Below are 27747 nucleotides of genomic sequence, written 5' to 3' on the forward strand. Positions count from 1 at the left end.
GAGTATAGCCCGGAGGTAGAAAGCCTCTGGGTTCCACTCCGAGTACCACCAAAAAACAAAAGCAAAACAAAACAAAACAAACAAATAAATTAAAAACTGAACGCACCGAGATCTGATGAGCACTATACTAGATGCTGTGGGGACACAATGCATTATTAGCTGAGTTTTCATGTATAGTCATTTCCTTGATTAAGCTATATATGGAAACCAAAGCTTCCTCATATCACCCATGGTGGCTAGCTCTGCTACTGATGAAACCAAAATTTCTTTGTCTAAAAAATTAAAGAAAATATAAAAACTGAAACAGATTGGTACAAATTATTTTAATAAAGTATAACAATGTTAATCTCATTACATAAATACATTGCTAAAAATTATGTGGGAGCATTTTTATAATTAGTAAGAAATATTTGAGACTACTATTCCTTCTCCAGAAATGCTATGTACAGATGCAAAATGATCGAAGGCTGATAGAATAATGAATCTCAAGTATGTGGAATAGCCATCATGAGCCTGTAGGGAAAAAACAATATTCATACTTTTAGTAATCCTGGTTAATGATTAACAAACACTGTAGAAGAAAAAGTTTGATGCAAGATTGATATTCTGAATATATGACAATATATAAGATACACTATTCAGAAGACAGCCCAGCCATATGTAACAGTTGTTCTAGGGTGCAGCATAAGGACACCAGCCTTGGTATTATAAAAAAAAAAAAAATAGGGGAGCCACGAATTGCAACTATACTTTTTTTTTGCAGTACTGGGGGTGGAACCCAGGGGCATTCTACCTCCAAGATATACCCCTAGCCCCTATTTTTTTTATTCCTTATTTTGAAACAGGGTCTCACTGGGTTGCAGAGGGCTTCACTAAGTAGTTGAGGCTGTCTGTAAACCATGATCCTCCTGTCTCAGCCTCCCAAATGCTGGGATTACAAGTGTGTGCCACCATGCCTAGCTTTCTAACAAAAATTTTTAGAGTGTCCTTTGAAAGTATTTTCCATAATAAAGAAGTTTTTGGTTGATGATGCCTCAGAATACACTACCCCGAGCATGACCGTATGTTTACATTTATGTAATTTCTCTGAAAAGTCATTTGGAAAAAATGTAAAAAGAAACTATACAAATGTTTATACCTTATACCTAATAATTCCATTTCATGAAATTTAATCTCAGAAATTAAGCCAGGCGCAGTGTGAGCTGCAGACAAGAGGATCACAGATTTAAGATCAGCTTCAGAAATTTAGTGAAACTTTCAGCAACCTAGTGAGGACCTATTTAATTTTAAAAAATGTATTTATTTTTGGTACTGGGGATTTAACCTTGAGGTATTCTACCTCCAACCTATACCCCAGCCTAATTTTATTTCTTATTTGAAAACAGGGTCTCACTGGGTTACTGAGAGCCTTGCTAAGTTGCCAAGGCTGGCTTTGAACCTGTGATCCTCCAGTCTCAGCCTCCAAGTATTGGGATTACAAGCATATGCCACCATATGCAGCGTTGTAAGGCCCTGTTTCAAAGCAAAAAATAAAATGGGGCTGGGGGTATAGCTTAGAGGTAGAACTCCCATGGGTTTAATCCCTGGCACCAAAAAAAAAAAAAAAAAAAAAAAATTCTAAAAGGTGAATTTCACAATAGCGAGAACATGTATAACATATCCTCTGTGTAATGGCAAAAGAAAGAAAAGAGAAATTAGCTTAACTGTATGCAAATAGGCAAATAATATATTAAAATTATTTTTTCGTAGTACTGGGGATGGAACCCAGGGGCATTGTACCTCCGAGCTACACCTCCATCCCTATTTTTTTATTCTTTATTTTGAAACAAGGTCTAAGTTGCTGAGGGCCTCACTAAGTAGCCGAGGCTGGCCATAAACCATGATCCTCCTGTCTCAGCTTCCCAAGTGTTAGGACTACAAGCGTGTGCCACCCTCCCTGGCTTATTAAAATTTTAATTATAAAGCTTGACATAATATTAAGTTAAAAAAGATGATACACAGCTGGGCGTGGTGGCGCATACTTGTAATCCCCATGCTTGGGAGGCGGAGACAGGAGGATCGTGCAGGTTTGAAGCCAGTCGCGCTGGCTTAAGAGACCCTGTTTTCAAATATAAAAAAAGTATAAAATAGGTCTGGGAGTGTAGCCCGGAGGTAGAAAGGCTTCCAGGAACCCTAGTACCACAAAAAAAAAAGAAAGAAAGAAAAAAAAAAAAAGATGATACATAGCTGGGCACGGTGGTGCTACCTGTAATCCCAATCAGTACTTGGAAGTCTGAGACAGAAAGAGAGCAAGTTTGAGGCCAGCCTCAGCAACTTAATAAGACCCCCAGAAAATTAGCAAGATGTTTCTAAATAAAAAATAAAAAAGGAGCCGGGCGTGGTAGCGGACGCTTGTAATCCCTGCGCTTGGGAGGTGAAGACAGGAGGATTGCACAGGTTCGAAGCCAGCCTCGCTGGCTTAAAAGATCCTGTTTCCAAATAAAAATAGCTCTGGGAGTATAGCCCAGAGGTAGAAGGGTTTCCATTAACCCCAGTACCACCAAAATAAATAAATATATAAATAAATAAATAAATAAAATAAAAAAGGGTAGAGGTCCAGCTCAGAAGAAGAATGCTCCTGATTTCAATATCCAGCTAAAAAATATGTTATAGTTCAAAAAATACAAAATTATTGTACATTATTAATATTATTTTAACTATCCGATACATATGGTGGAAAACTAGAAGAAAATAAGTATAGCAAATCTAAATCCGTTGTGACAGAGTAATTCTGGGTGATTTTCAGCCTCTCTTTCTCCCTATTTCTTTTCAAATTTTCTCTAATCCTGCTCAATTTACAATGAGTCCTAGCTGGGTGTGGTGGCGCACGCTTTTAATCCCAGCATTCAGGAGGCTGAGACCCGGAGGATCGTGGTTCACAGTCTCAGCTCCTTAGTGAGGCCCTCCGCAACTCAGTGAGACCCAGTTTCAAAATAAAGAAAAACAACAACAACAAAAAAATAGGGCAGGGCATGTAGCTTGAAGATCGAATGCCCCTGGGTTCCATTCCCAGACCCGCAAACAAAACAAAACACCAAAACACCAAAACACACGTGCGCGCGTGTGCGCACACACACACACACACACACACACACACACACACACACACACACACACACCAAAAATCCCCAAAACAAAAACAATGAGTCCTGAAACAAATACCAAAAACAGCAGGGTCTTGCTAATCACAACCCACTAGGTAAAGATGGAAAAAATAGGAAGATAAAATTCAGCAAAAGTAATCATTGTTTCTGGACCCAAAGGGTTTCACCACTCACTGAGCAAATGGTAAGAGAAAAGGAAATTAATGGGATTCAAATACTTCCTACAGAATCTTCTGGAACACTGATTTCAGAGCAGCTCCTAGCAAGATGTGAAGAAGTAAACTTCATGGACAAGGTACCACTTCAATTCTCACTTAGGGAAACTTTAACTAAACAAACATTACCACTTAAAAAAATACACATTCAGTTATTTTACCTTTCTATGTTTGTATAAAACCAGGGCCTGACACACCAGGGGGAACAGAGGAACTCCTGATGAAGCAGCAGCTTCCTCATCAAAGGGCACTCATTCCACTTGTCAAGCAAAGCCCTGTGGAATGCTGTGGAAAGAGGCTGGCGCTCTCTCTTCACCTCTCTTTGGCTTATTTGTTGCTGATCCTATGCTCTGGTTCCCCGTATCTGAATCTCCCTTGTCCTTTCATGCTTAAATTAACATCCAATTTTGACATCCCAACCTTTTTTGGTTCCTATTCTAAAAGGCCCATGGAATCAAATGAAAGAGAGCAAAGCAAGACTAACAGATGCTTTCAAACAAACGAATGAGCAAAATAAAATAAAAAACAAACCAATTCTGTTTTATCCTTTCTGTCACTCTCTTTATGAAGGGTTAAGAGCCTAATTTATAATACATTTAGATTACAATATTGTTGAGAATAACTTCTCTATTGGTTGATTAGGTACAGAATTTATACAAGAGAATATTTATTAATTCTAGGGCTACTGAGATAGGTTTAAAATAAATTATATTGTCCTTGTTAAAGACAACATTACCTCTACAAGTATATTTACTTACCACAATTTCTTCATTTTGAAGTTGTCCCTCTGTGTGCACTAAATCTAAAATACAAATTTAGTAGAAATGAATTAAAGCTCAAAATACATAAGGATAGCTACTGAAATTTATATTCATCAGACTATAGTTATCTGGTGAACTATAAGTGAAAACCAGATTTAAGAGAATGATCAGGCTGGCATACACCATGCCTGGGAAGCTGAAACAGGAGGATCACGGGTTTGTAGCCAGCCTCAGCTACTTAGTGAGGCCCTGTTTCAAAATAAAGAATAAAAAATAGGGATAGGAGTATAGCTCAGAGGTAGAATACCCCTGGGTTCACTCTCCAGTACTGGAAAAAAAAAAAATTATCAGTGTTTGAGGGTTGAAATTTGATAAAAATAGAGACATTTAATATGAAAGGTAAAAAAAAGATGTGAATGAAAAGTATCTCTGGCAGATGAAGCAAATGACAATGTGCCATAACCACAGCAAGCGGATGCGGAGTATGGAATGGCAGTGCGGAAATCCCTCTTACGGGCCAAGCTACTAACAGTGACTGGAGGACTGAGAGACACCACGGCACCACGCCCCGGGTAACCAGGAGAGCGCAGGCGCTCACAGTGAATTTTCACTCTGACACAGAATCATGTGGCCCACGAAGTGATCTTTTCTGGTATCAGAGTTTAAAAACCCTTACTTGTGTCATGGTAGGACAGATTATTTTATCCTATCATGAGTTAATCATATCAAACATTCTTTTGGAAACACAAACTATTCATTTATTTACTTGGTATTGAGGATGGAACTCAGGGGTCTTCTACTTCTGAGCTACGCCCCAGCTCTATTTTATTTTTTGTTTTTGTTTCAAGTCTCCCATTTACCATGGAGCTATACATTTCCCCCCCCTGTAGTGCTGGGGATCGAATCGAGGGCCTTGAGCATGCCAGGCAAACACTCTACCACTGAGCTACATCCCCACCCCTTATTTTTAATTTTGAAACAGAGTCTCACAGCCTAGGTTGTAAAGGCTGGCCTTGATCCTGTGATCTTCCCAAGTACTAGTATTATAGGTATGTGCTACTAGGCCTGACTAGTAAAATATTTAATTTATATTCCGGGCATGGTGACACAGGCTTGTAATCCCTGCAATTGGGAGGCTGAGACAGGAGGATCACGCAGGTTCGAAGCCAGCCTCAGCTACTTAGTGAGGCTCTCAGCAACTTAGTGAGACCCTGTTTCCAGATAAAATATAAAATAGGTCTGGGAGGATAGCTTGGAGGGAGAAAAGCCCCTGGGTTCCACCACCAGTACCACACACAAAAATTTAATTTATATAATAATAGCTATTGACATAATGTTAATTTTATTTGTACCAAAATAATTAATATATATAATGTTCAAAGCCACAAAATACTAAAAGGGGAAGTCTCTGGGAAGTAAGATTGTATGTTACTTTTTTCTGTTTCCTAATACTCTGAGATAATGAAAAAAGTAACCCTTTCCTTTAGCCCTCATTCTTCTCCCATCATGTTTCCTAGCAGTAAATGTTTTAGCTCTTTAAGCTCTTTTCCTGGAATTAAAATACAGTTGTATATTCCTTTTATTTATTATTTTTTATTGACTTTATATGATGGTAGGTGAAAATTTAGGTTTCTTTTTTTTTTTTTTTTTTTTTTGGTGGTACTGGGGGTAGAACCCAGAGGCTTTCTACCTCCAGGCTATATTCCCAGACCTTTTTTTAAAAAATATTTTATTTGGAAACAGGGTTTCACTAAGTTGCTGAGAGCCTCACTAAGTAGCTGAGGCTGGCTTCGAACCTGTGCGATCCTCCTGTCTCCGCCTCCCAAGCGCAGGGATTACAAGCGTGCGCCACCACGCCCGGCTGAAAATTTAGGTTTCTTAAGCCAATATCCTCTCTTCCTCCTGCAACTTCTCCCTCTTCTCATCCTCTCAATTTTGAAATCAATGATTAATAATTATATTATGTCCATATAAATGTTATTTAGTGCTGAAATAAGTAACAAATTATGATCACATTTTCTTTCTTATACAACTCCTCCATCAGAAGTTAACAACAATCTCTTTTTCACTTGCTTAGTTTATTTCTTTGTTATAAAAACTGGAAAATACTGAGCTGGGTGTGGTAGCACACACTTGTACTCCCAGTACTTGGAAGGCTGAGACAAGAGGATCACAAGTTAGAAGCCAGCCTCAGCACCTTAGTGAAGCCCTCCGCAACTTAGTGAGACCATTTCAAAATAAAAAATAAGAGCTGGGCGTGGTGGCGCACGCTTGTAATCCCAGCGCTTGGGAGGCTGAGACAGGAGGATCACACAGATTCGAAGCCAGCCTCAGCTACTTAGTGAGGCTCTCAGCAACTTAGTGAAACCCTGTTTCCAAATAAAATATAAAATAGGTCTGGGAGTATAGCCTGGAGGTAGAAAAGCCTCTGGGTTTCAACCCCAGTACCACCAAAAAAAAAAACCCAAAAAACAAAAAACAAAACCACACACACACACACACACATACACACACACACACACACACAATAAAATTAAAAGAATAAAAAATAAAATAGGGTTGGGGGTGCAGCTTAGAGGTAGAATGCCTGTGGGTTAAATGCCTAGCACCCCCCTACAAACAAACCTAGAAAATCTCAAATATACACACAAAAAAGAAAATAATAGCTCCTATATCTAACAACTATTTAGAGTTTAATTAATAACATTTCAGTGGGGTTAAGTTTTTTGCTAAAATACTTTAAAGTGCTGGGTGTGGTGGCACACGCTTATAATCTCTGTGCTTGGGAGGCGGAGGAGACAGGGGGATCACGCTGGTTCGAAGCCAGCCTTGCTGGCCTAAGAGACCCTGTTTCTAAATAAAATATAAAAATAGGTCTGGGAGTGTAGCCCGAAGGTAGAAAGGGTTCCATTCCCAGTACCACCAATAAATAAATAAATAAATAAATAAATACTTTAAGGTGAGTCTAAGACATCATGACATTTCATCTCTAAATACTTATTAATTCTTAAATAGGAATATTTTTATATTTATTTTATATAAATATTTTATATAATATGATAATACTATTATCATATTAACATTAAAAATAGTGCCGTAAGCCAGGTGTGGTAGTACACAGGGTCTTGCTAAGTTGCCCATGCTCGTCTAGAACTGGAGACCCTCTTGCTCAGCCTCCTGAGTCCCTGGGATTAGGTATGCACCCTTCCTTACCCCAGTCCTAACGGTCTTTTTATAGGTGGTTTATTCATATCAGGATTAGGACTTTTACTCATAAACTACTGTCACTCCCACACTCTCTTTGTTTTTAAGTTGAAGAGACCAGGTCAGTTGTCCGGTAGAACGTCCGACATCTTGCTGCTCATGGTTTCATTTATTAGATCCTCTACCCTCTATTCCCTATAGCTTGGGAATGAGAGCCAAAGGCCTGACTGCATTCAGGGTGAAGCCTTCATCCACTGTCTGATCTTTGCTGTTACTTATGAATAATAAATCATTTGAAAACTCTGCATGAGCAGGCCTTAAAACTGGTAGACTTCCAAAGAGTGACTGGATTAAGCTGGCCTGTCAGTATCCATAGGCATTTTTTTTCTGGTGCCACTAAGTTTCTTAAAAGACGAATCCTTCAGCCTGTTAGCTAGGCTGTCACTGATAGCAAAGCACAGGCTGGACTCCACTGTTCTGTTCCCTGTGTAGGCCTGCACTCCAGTGCTGTTTTCAATCCCATGTCTCACTCACTCTATCATGCCTGTCTCCTGAGTCCTGAACTTCAACACTCAGTGTTCCCAGTCATACCTACTTATCCCCCCACCCTTTCTTACTGGGGATTGAACCCAGAGACATTCTACATCTGAGCTACACCTCAGCCCTTTTTATTCTTTCTTTTGAAACAGTCTCACTGGGTTGCTGAGGCTCTTACTAAATTGCTGAGGCTGGTCTTAAACCTGCAATCCTCCTGTCTCAGCCTCCTAAGTACTGGGATTACAGGTCTGCACCATTCCATTTGGCTCCCAGTCATCTCTTGAGGGTAGCAGTGTTGGTGTGTGGGAGAAAGGTCCCTCTGTCTCAGCCTGCCATGCATTGGTCACCTAGCTTTCAGGGTGGAAAAAGGAACCTAGAGTCCAACGACTCTGTACACAGATGTTCAACGAATCACCCTTGTTTTCTGGCCCTTGCCTCACTCACACTTTCCATGGTAGCGGTTGCTTCAATTCTAGACTTTTCTGAGTTCTAGGTAGCAAATTAGCTTGCTTCTTGTTGTTAATTTCCTTGGCAGGGACTCATGTTACAACTTGACCCTAGATACCTATAGGAGTGACTGCCTTTCCCTCTATCATTGTATATGCTGATCTCACATTTGCTATAGTTTTTCTCTTTTAGAGGATAACTAGGAGTTGAACCCAGCGGCCTTCTATCTGTGAGATAAACTCCCCAGCCATATTTATTTTTTATTTTTCTTTATTTATTTGTTTGTGGTACTGGGGGTGGAACCAAGGGGCTTTCTACCTCCAGGCTATACTCCCAGCCCTATTTTATATTTTATTTGGAAACAGGGTCTCACTAAGTTACTGAGAGCCTCACTAAGTAGCTGAGGCTGATTTCGAACCTGTGTGATCCTCCTGTCTCAGCCTCCTAAGCATGGAGATTACAAGTGTGCACCACCACGCCCGGCTTATTTATTTATTTATTTATTTATTATTTTTTGGTGGCACTGGGGGTGAAACTCAGGGGGTTTCTACCTCCGGGCTATACTCCCAGATCTATTTTATATTTTATTTGGAAACAGGGTCTCACTGAGTTCTGAGAACCTCACTAATTAAGTAGCTGACGCTGGCTTCGAACCTGTGCAATCCTCCTGTCTCAGCCTACCAAGCGTGGGGACTACAAGTGTGTGCCACCACACCCGGCTTATTTTTTATTTTATTTATTTATTTATTTATTTTTTGGTGGTACTGGGGTGGAACCCAGAGGCTTTCTACCTCTGGGCTACACTCCCAGACCTATTTTCTATTTTATTTGGAAACAGGGTCTCACTAAGTTGCTAAGAGCCTCACTAAGTAGCTGAGGCTGGCTTTGAACCTGTGCGATCCTCCTGTCTCAGCCTCCCAAGCGCGGGGATTACAAGCGTGCGCCACCATGCCCATCTTATTTTTTATTTTAAAACAGGGTCTTGCTAAGTTTCTGAGGCTGGCCTCAAACCTGCAATCCTCCTGTCTCAGCCTCTCAGGTACTAGGATTTTTACTGACTTAAAATTTTTTGTTTGTATGGTTTTATGTTTCTTTGAATTCCTGTACTACTATTCTCATGGTGTTTTTTTGGAAGGAAAAGAGATGACATATGAAGGCAATATGTTTGTGCTTAACTGGACGCTACCAATTCTGTTGGTGATACTTATTTTTGTGGTACTGGGGACTGAACCAAGGGTCATTCTGCCTCTGAGATATACCCCCAACCTCATTTTATTTTTTACTTGGAAATGGGGTCTCACTAATTTGGGAAGGGCCATGCTAAGTTGCTGAGGCTAACAGCGAACCTCCAATCCTCCAGTCTTAGCTTCCCAAATACTAGGATTACAGATGTGCACCACCTCACCTGGCTATTGATGATATTTAAGCAGTGCCATTATCAGGAAGGAAAGATGAGAAACTAATATTTATTGTTTGCTTATCACTTCCCAGCCACTAGTTTACAAAAGCTGTAGATGGTAGTATCAACTCTCTTGTGTGTGTGTGTGTGTGTGTGTGTGTGTGTGTGTGTTACTGGGGATTGAACCCAGGAATGGTCTACCTCTGAGCTACACACCCATTCCTTTTTCTGGTTTTTTTTTTTTTTTTTTGGTGGTACTGGGGTTCCTGGAAGCCCTTCTACCTCCGGGCTACACTCCCAGACCTATTTTATATATTTTTATTTGGAAACAGGGTCTCTTAAGCCAGCACAGCTGGCTCCAAACCAGCGCGATCCCCCTGTCTCCACCTCTCAAGCACAGGGATTACAAGCATGCACCACCACGCCCGGCTTTCTATTTGTTTTGAAACAGGATCTCATTAAATTGCTGAGAGTTTCCACTAAAGTTGTTGAAGCTGGTCTTGAGCCTGCAATCCTCCTATCTCAGACTCCCATATATTAGGATTACAGTCTTCTGCCACCACATCTGGCTGTATTTTTCTGATAAGGATTCTAAAATTCAAAAAAAATTATATATAACATAATCATTATAAAACTAATCATTATATAACCAGCAAATGAAGAAAAAGTCTGAATTCATACCTGGGTTTTTCTAGGCCCCTAATTGTGTCACAAAAATCATTAGTCATACTGGGCATGGTGGTGCATACTTGTAATCTTAGTAGTTGGGAAGCTGAGACAGAAGGATTGCGGGTTTGCAGCCAGCCTCAGCTACTTAGTGAGGCCCTCTGAAACTTAGTGAAACCCTGTCCCTGTTAACTGTATGACCATTGTATTAGTGTGTCTGAAATAATTCAGTATTCTTTTGACAGAGACATGTATTAGTATACCCTTAATCATTACTGAAATAAAACAAATCTCTTAGCTCATCTTGGTGGTGGAGAGAGGAAAAAAAAAAATGGAATAGGATGTGAGGGCAATCTGGCTGCGACATCTGTCACCCCACTGATCGCCAGGGTTGATTCGGCTGATCTGGCTGGCTAGGCAGGTGTCCCCTTCCTCCCTCACCCTCCATGTGCGTCCCTCCTGAAGCTGCATGCTCGGTCGAAGAGGAAGACCTTCCCTGAATAGAGGAGGACCGGTCTTGGGTCAAGGGTATACAAGTAGCTGTGCTCCCCTGCTAGAACCTCCAAACAAGCTCTCAAGGACCATTTGTAGAACGTATGGTAGTCACGCTTCCAAGACTCCAGACACATCCAAATGAGGCGCTGCACATGGCAGTCTGCCTTTCTTAAAAAAAAAAAAAAAAGAAAAGCACTGGGCGTGGTGGCGCACGCTTGTAATCCCCATGCTTGGGAGGTGGAAACAGGAGGATCACATAGGTTCTAAGACAGCCGCTCTGGCTTAAGAGACCTTGTTTCCAAAAATAAAATAGGTCTGGGAGTGTAGCCCGGAGGTAGAAGGGCTTCCAGGAACCCCAGTACCACCAAAACAATAAATAAATAAAATAAATAAAAAATAAAAAAATAAAATAAAATAAGGAATAAGCTGGGTGTGATGACGCATGCTTGTTATCCCAGCATTTGAGAGGCTGAGACAGGAGGATCGCGGTTTGCGAATAGCCTCAGCTACTTAGTGAGGCCTTCTGCAACTTCGTGAGACCTCGTTTCAAAATAAAGAATAAAAAATTGGGCTGGGACTATAGCTCAGAGGTAGAATGCCCTTGGGTTCCATCCCCAGTGCCATAAATAATTAAATAAATAAATGAATAAATAAGGAATATAGAACAGGGCTGGGGGGGTGTAGTTTGGAGGTAGAATGCCCTGGGTTCAATACCTAGTACTGCAAAAAAAAAAAAAAATCATTAGTCACTTTTTACTTACCAAAATGCAGCTAGACTGGAAATGTAGAGACAGAGGACAATTATCTACTCCTTCAAGCTTATAACAATGCTAGCAAAACAAGCACATACCTTTTTCAATCCACTGCTCAAAATCAACTGGCTCTTTAGATGTTGTCTTTTCAATCCTCAAGGTTCGCACTGACATTGTAAATAAACAAAATAAGAAAGTGTTAGTTGTCTACCTGATTCTATATGGTTGTCTCTGCATTTCCTTTTCCTTCTGCCAGAGGCTGCCATGCATTGGTGGCCAAAACAGAGTTCTGGGATCAGGAATATCATATTCTAGAAACTAACTACTGTTTTTTCATAAAGACCTAGGTTAAATGTGGCCCTACCAATGTCTGTCTGTAACCGTACAACGTAAAGCTAATTGAGCTTTTTTTGAACTTGGTCATCCTCCAGAAAGTGAAATCCAGCAACTTTCTCCCCTCCCACACCCCACTGAGTGCCAGGTCTCTGACAATGGTGATGCTGCTTCATGGCTGCACGCCTACTGGGCGGCCTTCTGCACAGGCTCCAGCTCTCACTGGGGTCGATGACACTATTTCCTCCCCTTGTCCTGGGGCAGGAACTGTTTCCTGCAGGAGCTGGTTCTGAGAGTCCCACCGCCTCATTTGTTCCCTTAGCCCAGCCCATAATTTTGTAAGTAGACCCACTAATACAGCCTCTTCACTTGAAACATCTGGGATGTATTCTGTTTCCTGCTATGATTTTTTCTGATATACTTTATCCTTAAATAAACATAGACAGAATTATAATGATGTTCCAATGGGAACTCCCTCCCAGAAAATGTCATTACTAATGGAAGAATCAAAACTAGCTAATGTGAATAATCAGGGTTATCAGGTTTTCGCAAGAATCAGAGAACTCCAGGCCAAATAAATCTAAAATTAAAATGTCATGGAAGTGAGCATTCTGGCAAGCCAGCTCCTTATGCTCTCATAAAGGGGTCTTTTGCCAAAGACTCTTATGTAGTAAATTGCATGGAAATTATTACGTGCTTTGGAAGAGTTTCATATTTGAAGTTTCAGAGAGGCTAATTGTGCTGAAGGCAGTTAACTCTTAACCACCATGCTCCTATTTCAGCAATAAAACTGGACCCTACTGTAAATAAAAAATAATGTTTGGCTAAAAGTTTACATATATGCCCTCCACCTATGGAAAGACTAAAGGATGATGAAAATTAATGTATGATTTGCTTACCTAAGTAACTTTGGATTACAAGCTTTTCAACCTTTACATGTTTGTGAAAACAAATAATGAACTCCTGGGGAAACATTCCCGTGGTGGTCCAAAATGTTTCTGGATTCCTATCATTAATTTTAAAGAAAGAAAAAATAGCCAAATATAAAAGTTGAATCATAAAAATTTAATAAATAAAATTTAAGAGATAAATGTCTACTGGATTCTTGTAACCCTTCTAACTTAATTCTGCCTCTCATTTCTCCTCCAACTTTACCATTACCAGAGTCTCATTTAAAACACAGAAACAGAATTAATGTCACTCCTGTCTAAAGCCTTCAGTGGTCCCTCATTGCCTATAAATCTAAACTTCTTAGTATGGCATCGAAGACCTTGTGCAGTCTGTTTCCATCATTAGAGTATATTGATTTCCATCACCACATCACTTCTCATCACTGTGGTCACACTGGGCCACTTAAAAGTCTCCAAGCACATCATGTAGGCTTATGCTTCTATACTGTGGTTCATGAGGTTCACTTGATCTCAAAAAGCTCTTCTTCTCCTTGTAAAAGCTTATTAATGCCAGGTGTGGTGGTGCACACTTGTAATCTCAGTACGTGGGAGGCTGAGACAGGAGATTGTGGGTTCATGGCCAGCCTCAGCAACTTAGTAAGGCCCTCCACAACTTAGTGAGACCCTGTTTCTTTTTTTTTGTTGTTGTTGTTTTGTTTTTTGGTGGTACTGGGGGTGGAACCCAGAGGCTTTCTACCTCCAGGCTATACTCCCAGACCTATTTTATACTTAATTTGGAAACAGGGTCTCACTAAGTTGCTGAGAGCCTCATTAAGTAGTTGAGGCTTGCTTTGCACCTGTGCGATCCGCTTGTCTCAGCCTCCCAAATGCTGGGATTACAAGTGTGCGTCACCACGCCTGGCCCTATTTTATTTTTTAACGGAGTCTCAACAAGTTGCTGAGACTACTCTTGAACCTCTGATTTTCCCATCTCAAGCTACCAAGTATTGGGATTATAGGCCTGCACCACCATTATCAGCTAATAGAACTTTATTTCCATTAATAGATATATGGCTGTTTATATTTTTCATTTCATCGTGTGTCTTTTTTATCTTCTTTGGTACTGGGGATTTAACTCAGGGGCAGTCTACTTTTGAGTTACACCCCAGTCCACTTACTTACTTACTTATTTATTTATTTAGCGGGTCTGGGGATGGAACCCAGGGGCATTTGACCTCCAAGCTACACCCCCAGCCCTATTTTTTATTCTTTTTATTTTGAAACAGTCTCACTGAGTTGCAGAGGGCTTCACTAAGTAGCTGAGGCTGTCCATGAACCATGATCCTCTGGTCTCAGTCTCCCAAATGCTAGGATTAAAGTGTGCGCCACCATGCCGGGCTCCTATTTTTTTTTATTTTGAAACAGGGTTTCACTAAATTGAGGAAGACCTCAGTTGCTAAGAATGGCCACAAACCTGTGATCCTGTTTTAGCCTCCCAAGTACTGGGATGACAGACATGTGCCACCATGCATGGCACTAAAACCCTTTTTATTTTGAAATAGTATCTCCCTAAGTTACTGCATACTGGCCTTGATCTTCTCTTGTTTTAGCTTCCCAAGTACTGGAATCACAGGTATGCCCACTATGCCCAATATAATTAATTAATTTAGTGATAATGGAGATTGAACCCAGGGATTACCCCTCAGCCCTTTTATTTTGTGGGGGTTTTTTTGGTGGTACTGGGGGTGGAACCCAGAGGCTTTCTACCTCCGGGCTATCCTCCCAGACCTTTTTTTTTTTTTAAATATTTTATTTGGAAACAGGGTCTCGCTAAGTTGCTAAAAGCTCACTAAATAGCCGAGGCTGGCTTCGAACCCATGCGATCCTCCTGTCTCAGCCTCCCAAGCGCGGGGATTACAAGCGTGTGCCACCACGCCTGGCTTATTTTGTGTTTTGAAATAGGTCTCACTAGGTTGCTGAGAGTCCTGCTGAGTTGCTATGGGTGGTCTTGAACCTGCAATCCTCCTTTCTCAGGTTCCTAAGTACTGGGATTACAGGCATGTACCACCACACCTGACTTTTATTTTTAAGTTAATTAGTTATTTAATTTGGTGCTGGAGATTGAACACAGTGGCATTCCATCTCCAATGCTTTTTATTTTTTAATTATTTTATATATATTTTTTCTTGCTGAAGATTTAAAGAAGTTTATTAAAAAAGATAGAAATATGGGCTGGGCGTGGTGGCACACGCTTATAATCCCCGCGCTTGGGAGGCAGAGACAGGAGGATTGAGCAGGTTCGAGGCCAGCTGCGCTGGCTTAAGAGACCCTGTTTCCACATAAAAAAGTATAAAAATAGGTCTGGGAGTGTAGCTCATGGGAATGTAGCCAGAGGTAGAAGGGCTTCCAGGAACCCCAGTACCACCAAAACATAAACAAACAAACAAATAAATAAAGATAGAAATACAGAAGACAGTTACAGCCCCATGCCATTCAAGAGTGGCATGGGGGGGGGTGGTTTGAATGAATATGTTTGTGGTACTGGGGATGGAACCCAGGAACATTCTACCTCTTTGCTACACCCCCAGCTCTATTTTTTTGTCTTTATTTTGAAACAGTGTCTCACTGAATTGCAAAGGCCCTAAGTATTAGCTGAGGCTGTCCTTGAACCATGGTCCTCCAGTCTCAGCCTTGGGAATGCTGGGCTGGACGGCTTCCTCTTTATTATTTTGAAATAGAGTCTCAAGTGGAGGCTGGCCTTGAACCTGTGATCTTCTTATTTCAGCCTCACAAATACTGGAGCTATGGGCGTGGGTCACTGTGCCAAGCTTTAAAACTTCTTTTAGCTTTTTCTTTTAGATTTTTGTTTATGTGGTTGGGGATACTGTGGACATTAGCACTGAGCTATATCTCCAAGTGTTTTTATTTTTTATTTTGAGACAATAACAATTTTATTGACATATTATCCACATACTATACAATTCACCCATTTAGAGTACACAGAGTCTTTCGAAACTGCCCAGGCTGGCCTTGAACTTGGGATTCTCAAGCCTCAGCCTCCTCAGTAGTTGTTGGGATTACAGTTGTATAACATGTCATTGGGCTCCTTTAATATTTCCTGTGATGTAGGCCTTCTTGTAACAAATGTCTTTATTCTATTATAAGGGTTTTTTTTGTTTTTGTTTTGCGGTACCAGTGATGGAACTCAGGAGCATTGTACCTCTGAGCTACATCCCTAGCCCTATTTTTTTTTTTTTAAACAAGATCTCATAAATTGCAAAGGGCCTTGCTAAGTAGCTGAGGCTGTCTGCAAACCGCAATCCTCTGGTCTCCACCTCCCAAATGTTGGATTTACAAGCTGCACCCCACACCTGGCTTATTCTGTTATGATCTTTGGAAGCTATTTTAGCTGGATACAGAATTCTGGTTAACAGTTTTTAAATTTTCTTTCTCTTCTTTCAGTACTTAAAAGACATTGTTCCAAGCTGGGTATGGTGGCATACATTTGTAATCCCAGTACTTGGGAGGATGAGAGACATTATTTTCTTCCTTTCTATGTGTATGGTGTGTATGTGTGAAGATGAAACAGGAGGCTCAAGGTCATCCTTAGCAACGTAGTGAGATCTATTTCAAAATTAAAAATAAGCCAGGTTCAGCCGGGCGTGGTGGCGCACGCTTGTAATCCCCGCGCTTGGGAGGCAGAGACAGGAGGATCGCGCAGGTTCGAAGCCAGCTGCGCGCGCTGGCTTAGGAGACCCTGTTTCCAAATATAAAATGTAAAAATAGGTCTGGGAGTGTAGCCTGGAGGTAGAAGGGCTTCCAGGAACCCCAGTACCACAAAAAAAAAAAAAAAAAAAAAAAGCCAGGTGTGGTGGCTCATGCTTGTAATCCTAACATTCGGGAGGCTGAGACCAGAGGATCGCGGTTCACAGACAGCCTCAGCTACTTAGTGAGGCCCTCTGAAACTCAGTGAGACCCTGTTTCAAAATAAAGAATAAAAAAATAGGGCAGGGGGTGTAGCTCGGAGGTCGAATGCCCCTGGGTTCCACCCCAGACTCTCAAAAAAATTAAATAAAAATTAAAAATTAAATATAATAAATAGGACTATGGATGTATCTGGAAGTTATAATATCCCTTGGTTCCATCCCAACTAACAAAAATAATAATAAAAAAAAAAAGCAAGAAAAAGGGTAAAATGCCACATCACTGAAGGACCCTTTCTGTTCACAAGAACATCATTATTAAAGGGAACAACTGGGCTGGAAAGTCCAGATACATATTATCTTGAAGGACATTGGCTTTTTCTCATGCTTGCTGACAAATAGGGCAAGTTAAGTGTTATCTGTGAAAGGCTGCCTTCTTACACACCAACCAAGACAGCTGCTCCATGGGTTGCTGATAATACAGGAACAAAGAAAACTAAGCAAATTAATGATGTCACTGCTTCTGTAGCCTAAAACTCCTGAACCCCATCTGTCTGTGGAAGGTGGTGTGGATCAGAGCACTGTAGAGGGAGAAGTGTTTATCTAGGCAGCTGCCCTTGTACAAAGCATAGTGAGTGATGGGGGTGTATTTTCTGGTGAGGTCCTGGAGGGCTGTGTGGAGCAGGGGTGCACTTCTGCCGCCCATTGTCACTGGACTTTCTGGCAAAGCTTTTGGCCCGCTGCCACTGAACTTTCCCAGTGAGCGTCTTCTTTCTGTGTATTGGGGACTGAATCCAGGGGCATTCTACCTCCAAGTTACATCCTCAGCCCTTTTTATTTTTTGTTTGGAAACAGGATCTCCCTAGGTTGCTGAAAGTCTTGCTAAATTTCTGAGGCTGGTCTCAAACCTGTCTCAGACTCCTAAGGACTGGGATTACAGGCATGCAGCCACCATGCCCAGCTAATTTTTCAATAAACCTTGTATCTCATGTCTCATTTGCAGGTGTCTTCCTTGGTCTCTCAGAACCTATGACACTGCCCTAGCATAACAAGTATTTTTCTACGCTATGCAAAAAGACTAGCTCTTTCTCTTTTATGTCATGCTATCTAGGAGCTGTGAAGCTAGCCAGGGTGGTGACACACACCTGGAATCCTTGGGAGGCTGAGACAGGAAGATTGTAGATTCAAGGCTACCTTCAGCAACTTAGTGAGACCCTATTTCCAGATAAAAAATAAAATAGGGCCAGCATGTAGCTGGGAGGTAGAATGTCCCTGGGTTCAATCCTCAGCAGTATACACACACACACACACACACACACACACACACACGCACGAATATAAAAAGAAATGGTGAAGCAAGCAATGCAGGAACATAGCAGGATGAGAGGCATTGTGTTCAACAAAGACGTTGCTTAGATCAGTAAAGATAAAGGCAGAAGATAGCAAGTTACAAGGCTTATATTCCTATTTGCAAGAAAAACTGGGATAAAACTAAAATCAGATATTAACATTTATGTTTCCAGATGGGCATGTTGGTGTACACCTGTAGTTCCAGGACTTCGGAGGCTGACAGAAGGATCACAAGCTCAAGCCAGCCTCAGCAATTTGGTAAGCCTCTCAGCAACTTCCTGAGATCCTGCTTCAAAATAAACAGCTGGGTGTGGTGGTGCACACTTGTAATCCCCCTGCTTGGGAGGCGGAGACAGGAGGATCCTGCAGGTTAGAAGCCAATCTTGCTGGCTTAAGAGACCCTGTTTCAGCCAGGCGTGGTGGCGCACGCCTGTAATCCCCGCGCTTGGGAGGCAGAGACAGGAGGATCGCGCGGGTTCGAAGCCAGCCGCGTGCGCTGGCTTAGGAGACCCTGTTTCCAAATAAAAATGTAAAAATAGGTCTGGGAGTGTAGCCCGGAGGTAGAAGGGCTTCCAGGAACCCCAGTACCACCAAAAAATAAAAATAAAAAAAGAGAGAACCTGTTTCAAAAAAAAAAAAATCTATCTATCTCCGGGTTCCATCCCCAGTACCACCAAAAATAAATAAATAAATAAATAATAAAAATAAACAGCCGGGCGTGATGGCGCATACTTGTAATCCCTGCGCTTGGGAGGCTGAGATAGGAGGATCGCACAGGTTCAAAGCCAGCCTCAGCTACTTACTGAGGCTCTCAGCAACTTAGTGAAACCCTGTTTCCAAATAAAATATAAACTAGGTCTGGAAGTATAGCCTTGAATTAGAAAGCCCCTGGGTTCCACTCCTAGTACCAACAATAAATAAATAAATAAATAAAGGCACGGTGGCTCACACCTGTAAGCCTTGGGAGCCTGAGATAGAAGGCCAGTTCAAGGACAGCCTCAGCAAAGTGAGGCTTACCTAGAGTAACCTAGAGACCCAATATTTAAATACATATCCACATATATGTATATTATATGTTACATATTATATGTAATATATTAGAGCTGGGCATGGTGGCGCACGCTTATAATCCCAGTACTTGGGAGGCTAAGACCAGGAGGAATGCAGTTTCGTGGCCAGCCTCAGCTACTTAGTGAGGCCCTCTGCAACTGAGTGAGATCCTGTTTTAAAATAAAGAATAAAAAATAGGGCTGGGGGCATGGCTTGGAGGTAGAATGCCTCTGGATTCCATACCGCAAAAAAAAAAAAAAAAAAAAAATATATATATATATATATATATATATATATATATATATATATTATATATTATATATCCATACAATGAAGTTGTTGTTATTTCGGCTTTTACCTTGATAAACCACTTATTATTTTTTTGTGTGTGTGGTACTAGGGATTGAGTCCAGGGGCCTTTTGCCTCCGGGCAATGCCACAGCCCTAATTTATTTTTTTATTTGGAAATAGGGTCTCTCTAGGTGCTGAGAGTCTCATGAAGAAGCTGAGGCTGGCTTCAAACCTGCGATCCTTTTTTTTTTTTTTTTTTCGGGTCTGGGGATGGAACCCAGGGGCATTTGACCTCTGAGCTACACCCTCTGCCCTATTTTTTATTCTTTATTTTGAAACCAGGTCTCACTGAGTTGCAGAGGGCCTCACTAAGTAGCTGAGGCTGTCCGCGAACCGTGATCCTCCAGGTCTCAGCCTCCCGAATGCTGGGATTACAAGCGTGCGCCACCATGCCCGGCCAAACCTGCGATCCTTCTGTTTCAACCTCCTAAGTATTCGGATTACAGATGAGCGACATCACACCCAGCTGGTAAACTGATTATTAAAAAATACTATTAGCTGCTGGTACATTTGCCTAGTATGCATGATACCCTGGGTTCAAGCTCTAGTACTGGAAAAAATAAATAATAATAATAATAAAATTAATAATAATAATAATAATAATAATAATAATAACAATAATAAACATCTATTTGGATAAAGACGTCAGTTTAGGAATTATGGAAAAAAAGGACCAAAAACTTAAATATCTACAGCTGAATTAGTTACAGGAACAATACCAATGGTAGGCACTATCAGGTAATCTAGTTCCCCAAACATGTATTAAAGTATATTTAACAGTGCTAGTTGTAAAACATAGTCCCAGTATTCAAGGGACTTAATGACCTAATATTAAACTTTCAGTAAGAAAAGTGTAGTAACTCTTACCCATCAATGATACTTTCAGGTGGGTGTTTTTCATCACTTGATGTAGCCAAAATCACTTCAGCCCCTTCAGAGCTTGAACAGAGATCAACTTTTCTCATCTTGAAGTGTTCAATCTGCAAATAAATAACAGAAGAGCAATTTCTTGATTATCTTTTTATAAGGAAAAAACCCCAGAAAGCCTGTTGCCTAGCAGTTTAACAAACAAGCTATTCAACAAGTGGGAGGGACTCTTCTATGTTGATTTACATAAGCAAACTTCTTTCTGATCTCTACTTCTCTGCTTCACTAAATGTCTGACTACCTACAGTGACATCATTTTTCTGCTTCTAAAATTAAAAGCCTTCAATAGTTACATGGAAGGAGTCAACATGCTAGAGTCACAGGAATTAATTCGTGGAAATTTTTTTTTAATTATTTGTATTTATATCTGAGTTTTTTTTTTAAAATCAGTCTCTGAGACAGGAGGATTGCAGGTTCAAAGCTAGCCTCAGCTACTTGGCGAGGCCCTTCGCAACTCAGTGAGAACTTGTTTCAAAAAAAAAAAAAAAAGAGACTAAAAACTAGGGCTGGGGGTGCAGCTCAGAGGTACCGTGCCCCTGGGTTCCATCCCTGGTACCGCCAAAAAAAAAAAAAAAAAAAAAGTCTGGAGAATTACAACACATATTTTGTGACTTTTTACCCATGTTTTTCAAGTAGCATCAAATGTGTTATTTACATCTTCAAAAACATATTCTAATAATTATTTTGTAGAGGGTCTCACTAGGTAGCTAAGGTGTCAGCAAACCGCAATCCTCTGGTCTCAGCCTCCCAAATGCTGGGATTACAAGCATGCACCACCACACTTGGCTCAACTTTTGTGTGTGTGTGTGTGTTAGTTATATTGGGAATTGAACCTAGAGGCATACTATCTCTGAAGTACACCCTCAGCCCTATTTTTTTTTTTATCTTGAAACGGGTCTGAATTGCAGAGAGCCTCAAGAGGTTGCTGAGATTGGCTGTGAACCTGTGATCCTCCTGTCTCAGCCTCCCAAGTACTGGGATTATAGGCATAGGCCACCATGCCCAGCTCAGGATGTGTTCTTTCTGTAGGGGGGAAATAACATTATCTCTTATAGTCTCTACTGTTCATTTATTTTATTTATTTATTTTGTGGGTCTGGGGATGGAACCCAGGGGCATTCTACCTCCAAGTTACAGCCCCTACCCTATTTTTTATTCTTTATTTTGAAACAGGGTCTTACTGAGTTGCGGAGGGCCTAAGTAGCTAAGGCTGTCTGCGAACCGCAATCCTCCAGTCTCAGCCTCCCGAATGCTGGGATTACAAGCGTGCGCCACCACGCCCGGCTTCTACTGTTCTTTTAAACACAATATCCAACAAAGTCATTAGAAGCAGATCTATAGGTAACTGGAATTACCTATGTGCTAATTTATATTGGCAGATATAATAAAGATAACCATTAAAAATCTGGTAGTAAATCCGGGCTGGTGGCGCATGCTTGTAATTCCAGCATTTGGGAGGCTGAGACTTTGCAGCCAGCCTCAGCTACTTAGTGAGGCCTTACGCAACACAGTAAGACCCTGTTTCAAAATAAGGAATAAAAAATAGGCTGGGGTTGTAGCCCGGAGGTAGAATGTCTCTGGTTCCTTCCCCAATAACTTAAAAAAAAAAATGGTAGTGAATTTAGAGAAAAGGTGGACAAAATGAGTGACTAGAAAGAGCATTTAAGTGTTGCATGGTTGCACATGCCTGCAATCCTAGTACTTAGCAGGCTGAAACAGGAGGATCCCAAGTTGGAGGCCAGCCTTGGCAATTTAATGAGACTCTGCTTCACACTAGTAAATAGGGAAGGGCTGGTGGTGTATCTCAGTAGTAGAGTGCACCTGGGGTTCCATCCCCAGTAATAAACAATAAAGGGGTTGAATTGTTTGGTGAGAGAAATGTGACTAGTTTTTTTTTTTTTTTTTTTTTTTTTTTTGGTGGTACTGGGGGTGGAACCCAGAGGCTTTCTACCTCCGGGCTATACTCCCAGACCTTTTTTATATTTTATTTGGAAACAGGGTCTCACTAGGTTGCTGATAGCCTCACTAAGTAGCTGAGGCTGGCTTCGAACCCGTGCGATCCTCCTGTCTCAGCCTCCCAAGCGCGGGAATTACAAGTGTGCGCCACCACGCCCAGCTTAATGTGACTACTTTTTAATATCAGTAATGCTCACAGTGGAAAAGGGCTGCTCACAGTGGAAAAGGGCTTTTTATTTTCTTTCACTTTATCAAGAGGAGTTCAAAGCTGGGTGTGGTGGCACATGCTGTAATCTCAGCATTTGGGAGGCTAAGACAGGAGGATCATGGTTCGTGGACAGCCTCAGCTACTTAGTGAGGCCCTTTGCAACTCAGTGAGACCCTGAGTCAAAATAAGGAATAAAAAATAAGGCTGGGGGTATATCTCAGAGATAGAACGCCCCTAGTTTCCTTCCCTCGTACCGCAAAAAAAGAAAAAAAAGAGTCCAAGAGTAGATCCAGCTGGGCGTGGTGGCGCACGCTTGTAATCCCCATGCTTGGGAGGCAGAGACAGGAGGATCGCGCAGGTTCGAAGCCAGCCTCGCTGGCTTAAGAGACTCTGTTTCCAAATAAAATATAAAAATAGGTCTGGGAGTGTAGCCCAGAGGTAGAAGGGTTCCATCCCCAGTACCACCAAAAAAAAAAAAGAGTAGATTCAACAAATTAGAATTTTACTCAGGAAGATATCACATATATAAGCATTTTCTATTAATGTTTTTAAATCATTTACATCCCTGAAAGTGTCCCAAGAAGAGGCAACAATCTATGGAGGAGACCAAAGGAAGGATTCCTGCCTCAGAAATTCTTTTAGGTTAAGTCAAATTCTAGGAAAGGTAGATTGGGAACAGATAAAGGTGATCCTTAAAAACCAGGTTAATGTTGGGCATGGTGGCACACACCTGTTCCATTACTTGGGAGGCTGAGACAGGAGGACCACAGGTTTGCAGCCAGACTAAACTACTTAATGAGGCTCTCTGCAACTTGGTGAGACCCTGTTTCAAAAATAAAGAAAAAAAGCCTGGCGTGGTGGCCCATGCTTGTATTCCCAGCATTTGGGAGACTAAGACTGAAGGATTGCAGTTTGTGGACAGCCTCACTGAGGCCCTTTGCAACTCAGTGAGACTGTTTAAAAATAAAGAATAAAAAATAGGGCTGGGTGTGTAGCTCAGAGGTAGAATGCCCCTGGGGTTCATCCCCAGTACTGGGAAAAAAAAAAAAAAAAAAAGAAGGAAGGCAGGCAGGAAGGAAGGAAGAAAAAAAAGGGCTGGGGGTTGTAGCTTGGAGATAGAATGCCCCTGGATTCAGTCTCCAGTACCACAAAAATAAAAAATTAAAAGGGCTGGGGTGTAACTTAGAGGCAGACGCCCCTGAGTTCAAATTCCAGTACAAGCTAGGCGTGGTGGCGCATGCTTGTAATCCCAGGATTCTGGCGCTAAGATCTGAGGATCGCAGTTCATGGACAACCTCAGCTACTTAGTAAGACCCTGTTTCAAAATAAAGAATTAAAAAAAAAAAAATAGGGCAGGGGACGTAGCTCGGGGTCAAATGCCCCTGGGTTCCATACCCAGACCTGCAAAAACAAAACAAAACAAAATTCCAATACAAAAAAAAGTCAGGTTAAAAAAAAATTAAAACCAGGTCAAATGTGTGTGTGGTAACATGTGCCTGTAGTTCTGGCGATCCAGAAGGCTGAAGTAGAAGGATCATTTGAATCCATTAGTTGCAGGCCAACCTGGATATAACAGTGACTCTGGCTCTTTAAAGAAAAGCCAGGTTAAAGTCAAGGGTGCTGGGCATGGTGGTGCACATTTGTAACACCAGCCAGCACTTGGGAGGCTGAAACTGGACAATTGCAGTTTGAGGCCAGCTTCAAGTTTCTTTTTTTTTTTTTTTTTTTTAAGCAGTACTGGGGAAGGAACCCAGCCCAGGGGCATTCTACATTCTACCTTTGAGCTATACCCCAAGCCCTATTTTTTATTCTTTATTTTGAAACAGAGTCTCACTGAATTGCAGAGGGCCTAAGTAGCTGAGGCTGTCTGAAAATCATGATCCTCCTGTCTCAGGCTCCCAAATGCTGGGATTACAAGCGTGTGCCACCATGCCTGGCTTCCAGCTTTAGGTTCTTAGTGAAGCCATCTGCAATTTAGTGAGAACCTGTTTCAAAGTAAAGAATAAAAACTAGGGCTGGGGGTTTAGTTCAGAGGTACAATCCTCAGTAACGCAAAAAAAAAAAAAAAAAAAAAAAGCCATCCTGTAGTTCGGTGGTTCTTTCTCCCTCTTTAAATTCAGTTCAGCCGGGTAGTGGCGCAAGCTTGTAATCCCCAGGCTTGGGAGGCTGATACAGGAGGATTGCACAGGTTCAGAGCCAGCCTCAGCTGGTTTAAGAGACCTGTTTCCAATATAAAATATAGGTCTGAGTGTAGCCCAGAGGTAGAAGGCCCCTAAGTTCCACCCCCAGAACCACACACACACAAAAATAAATATAGGCCGGGCGTGGTGGCGCACGCTTGTAATCCCCGCGCTTGGGAGGCAGAGACAGGAGGATCTCGCAGGTTCGAAGCCAGCCGTGCATGCTGGCTTATGAGACCCTGTTTCCAAATAAAAATGTAAAAATAGGTCTAGGAGTGTAGCCCGGAGGTAGAAGGGCTTCCAGAAACCCCAGTAACACCCCCCAAAAAAAATAAAATAAAAATAAATTCAGTTCAGTGGTCCTCAATTGGACGAGGGCCAACTCTGTCTTCCAGGAGACATTTTATAATGTTTGGAGAGTTTGGGGCTATCAAAACTGGGGTGGCAGTTATTTGGGAGGCTAAGCTAGGAGGATCCCAGAGTTAAGGCCAGCCTCAATAACTCAAGGAGACCCTGTTTCAAAATAAAAAAAAAATAAGGCTGGGTGTGGTGGCCTACACTTGTAATATCAGTACTTGAGAGGCTGAGATAGGATTGCAGGTTCTGCAGCCAGCCTCAGCAACTTAAAGAGGGCCTGTTTCAAAATAAATAATGAAATAGGGATGGGGTGTAGCTCAGAGGTAGAATGTTCCTGGGTTCAATCCCCTTTACTGCAAAAACAAATAATAAATTTTAAAAAATAAAAAATAAATAAAAAGGGTTGGCAGTGTAGCTCAGAGGTAGAATGCCCCTAAATTCAATCTCTAGTACTAAAAAGAAAAACAAAACTGGGGTGGGGTGGAGAATGCTGATAAATATACTATTATACAGGAGGCGGCTCCCCCCCATCAAATAATTATCAGGCCCTAAAAGTTGTCACTAATGTAAAGGTGGAAAACCCCTGCGGTAATCTCTTTGGGGGTAGGAATGTGGAGGTTGGAGTTTCAATCATCCCCCAAAATAAAAGCTACAGTGCTCCTTTCCACAATACTAGAGATGCAGAAGCCCTAGGGATGACACAAACCTGTGAAGTGTGACTTGTTCCCTATTTTTGTTTTTTATTGAATTCTACTTTTGCTATCTGAATTGACTTGAGTGTCTTGAAACAGGCACATATTGTAAAACTCGATTCTTGATTTATCTTGTAGAGCAAAATGCACTGGGAAAATTAACACAATAAAAAGGTAATTTTAGGGCCACCTATTGACTAGTAATGTGTAGTAGATGAACAGTTCACAGTATACTCTTCAAATGTTAAGTTCTTTTCCAATACCCACCCCTATCCTTCAAAATAACTTCAATAATAAAGGGTGGAGGCTAAAGTTCTCTTTTAGGGTTCTTTGGTTACAACTGAAAACGAGGCAAACCAAACCCAAAGAAACCCCTAGAACAACTGAGCAGATATGTAGTTTCCACAGGTCCAAGGTGCAGGTCAGGGAGTGTGGTCTAATCTCCCATCCTAAGAAGCCTTACACTAAGTAAACATGTATCCCCTTAGGGTCTCAGTTTACTAAAAGGTGGGTGGAGCTTAGGTCATTCTCTGCATTTCTCACAATCGCTGACCTTGGACTTCAGTACCTTATCTTTAACAGGGCCTCAGGTTTCATCTCCAGGTCACACGCCCTTTCTGGGCATCCGGTCTCCCCAAGCCAGGACCTGGAGCTTGAAAGGCAGTGTGCCAACCCTGACACCACGCTCTCACCTCCACCCCAAGTCCTCCTCAATCCCATACCATTTGGAGACCTCTGATGTTCAGTCTCAAGAGATCTATAGAATAGCCCTGCGTGTGCTTGTAATCCCAGCATTAGGCTGAAACTGGAGGACTGCGGCTCGTGGCCAGCAGCGGCTACTTAGTGAGGCCCTTTGCAACTCAGTGAGAACCTGTTTCAAAATAAAGAATAAAAAATAGTGCTAAGGGCCAGGCGTGGTAGCGCACGTTTGCAATCCCAGCATTAGGGAGGCTGAGACAGGAGGATCATAGGTTCGCTGACAGCCTCAGCTACTTTGTGAGGCCCTTTGCAACTCAGTGAGACCCTGTTTCAAATAAAGGATAAAGCCGGGCATGGTGGCGCGTTTGTAATCCCCGCGCTTGGGAGGCAGACAGGAGGATCGCGCAGGTTCGAAGCCAGCCGCGCGTGCTGGTTTAGGAGACCCTGTTTCCAAATAAAAATGTACCATACACACACACACACACAAAAATAAAGGATAAAGCCGGGCGTGGTGGCGCACTCTTGTTATCCCAGCATTTGGGAGGCTAAGACAGGAGGCTCGTGGCCAGCCTCAGCTACTTAGGCCCTCTGCAACTCTGTGAGGCCCTGTTTCAAAATAAAGAATAAAAAAGCAGGGCTGGAGGTGTGGCTCGGAGGTAGAACACCCCTGGGTTTCATCCTCAGACCTGCAAATAAATAAATAAAAGATAAAAAATATGGCTGCGGGTGTAGGTTGGAGGTGGAATGCCCCTGGGTTCCATCCCCAGTAGCGCAAAAAAAAAAAAAAATATATATATATATATATATATATATATATATATATATATAATACACCAAATGTGCCCGCTTCAACCTTAAATATAATCATTGAATTGATCACGTTGCTGCTGATTTCTTAATTTTGATAGATTCACCAACGTCAATTTGTGGTGGTTTTTCCCTTGTCGGGGCCAAAGCATCATTTCAGGCCTCAAAAGTATCGCGGTGGGGGGGGGCACGAGGGTCTCCAGCGCCAGGCGGAGGGCGGGCCTGCGTCGGCGCGCGCGGGGCGGCCTGGCCCGCCCAGTCTCCTCACGCCCCTCGCCGCTCCCTTCCCTCCAGCAGCCCCTCCGTCCGCCTCGCCCGCCCGGCCCACCTCCCCGGCGCCGGCCTACTCCGTCCCGCCGACGCGCTCGCCTGGGCCTCGCACCGTCCGGCTCAGGATCTCCCGCGC

At 42.0% G+C, this 27747-nt stretch overlaps 1 protein-coding gene across 1 annotated transcript; it reads right to left on the bottom strand.

The window, feature by feature from the left end:
* Positions 1-396: 396 nt before the first annotated feature.
* IFT25 (intraflagellar transport 25) lies at positions 397-27747 on the bottom strand (the record flags this gene model as incomplete). Its single annotated transcript, XM_080691422.1, has 6 exons — positions 27670-27747; positions 20384-20496; positions 12852-12958; positions 11718-11786; positions 4117-4160; positions 397-513 (listed from the first exon to the last, which is right to left on the bottom strand). Exons 2-6 carry the CDS (start codon positions 20479-20481, stop codon positions 397-399), a joined length of 435 nt encoding a protein of 144 aa, XP_080547548.1. The 5' UTR covers positions 20482-20496; positions 27670-27747.

The sequence above is a fragment of the Muscardinus avellanarius genome (genome assembly GCF_963383645.1).
Source record: "Muscardinus avellanarius genome assembly, chromosome: 3".
Taxonomy (NCBI): Eukaryota; Metazoa; Chordata; class Mammalia; order Rodentia; family Gliridae; genus Muscardinus; species Muscardinus avellanarius.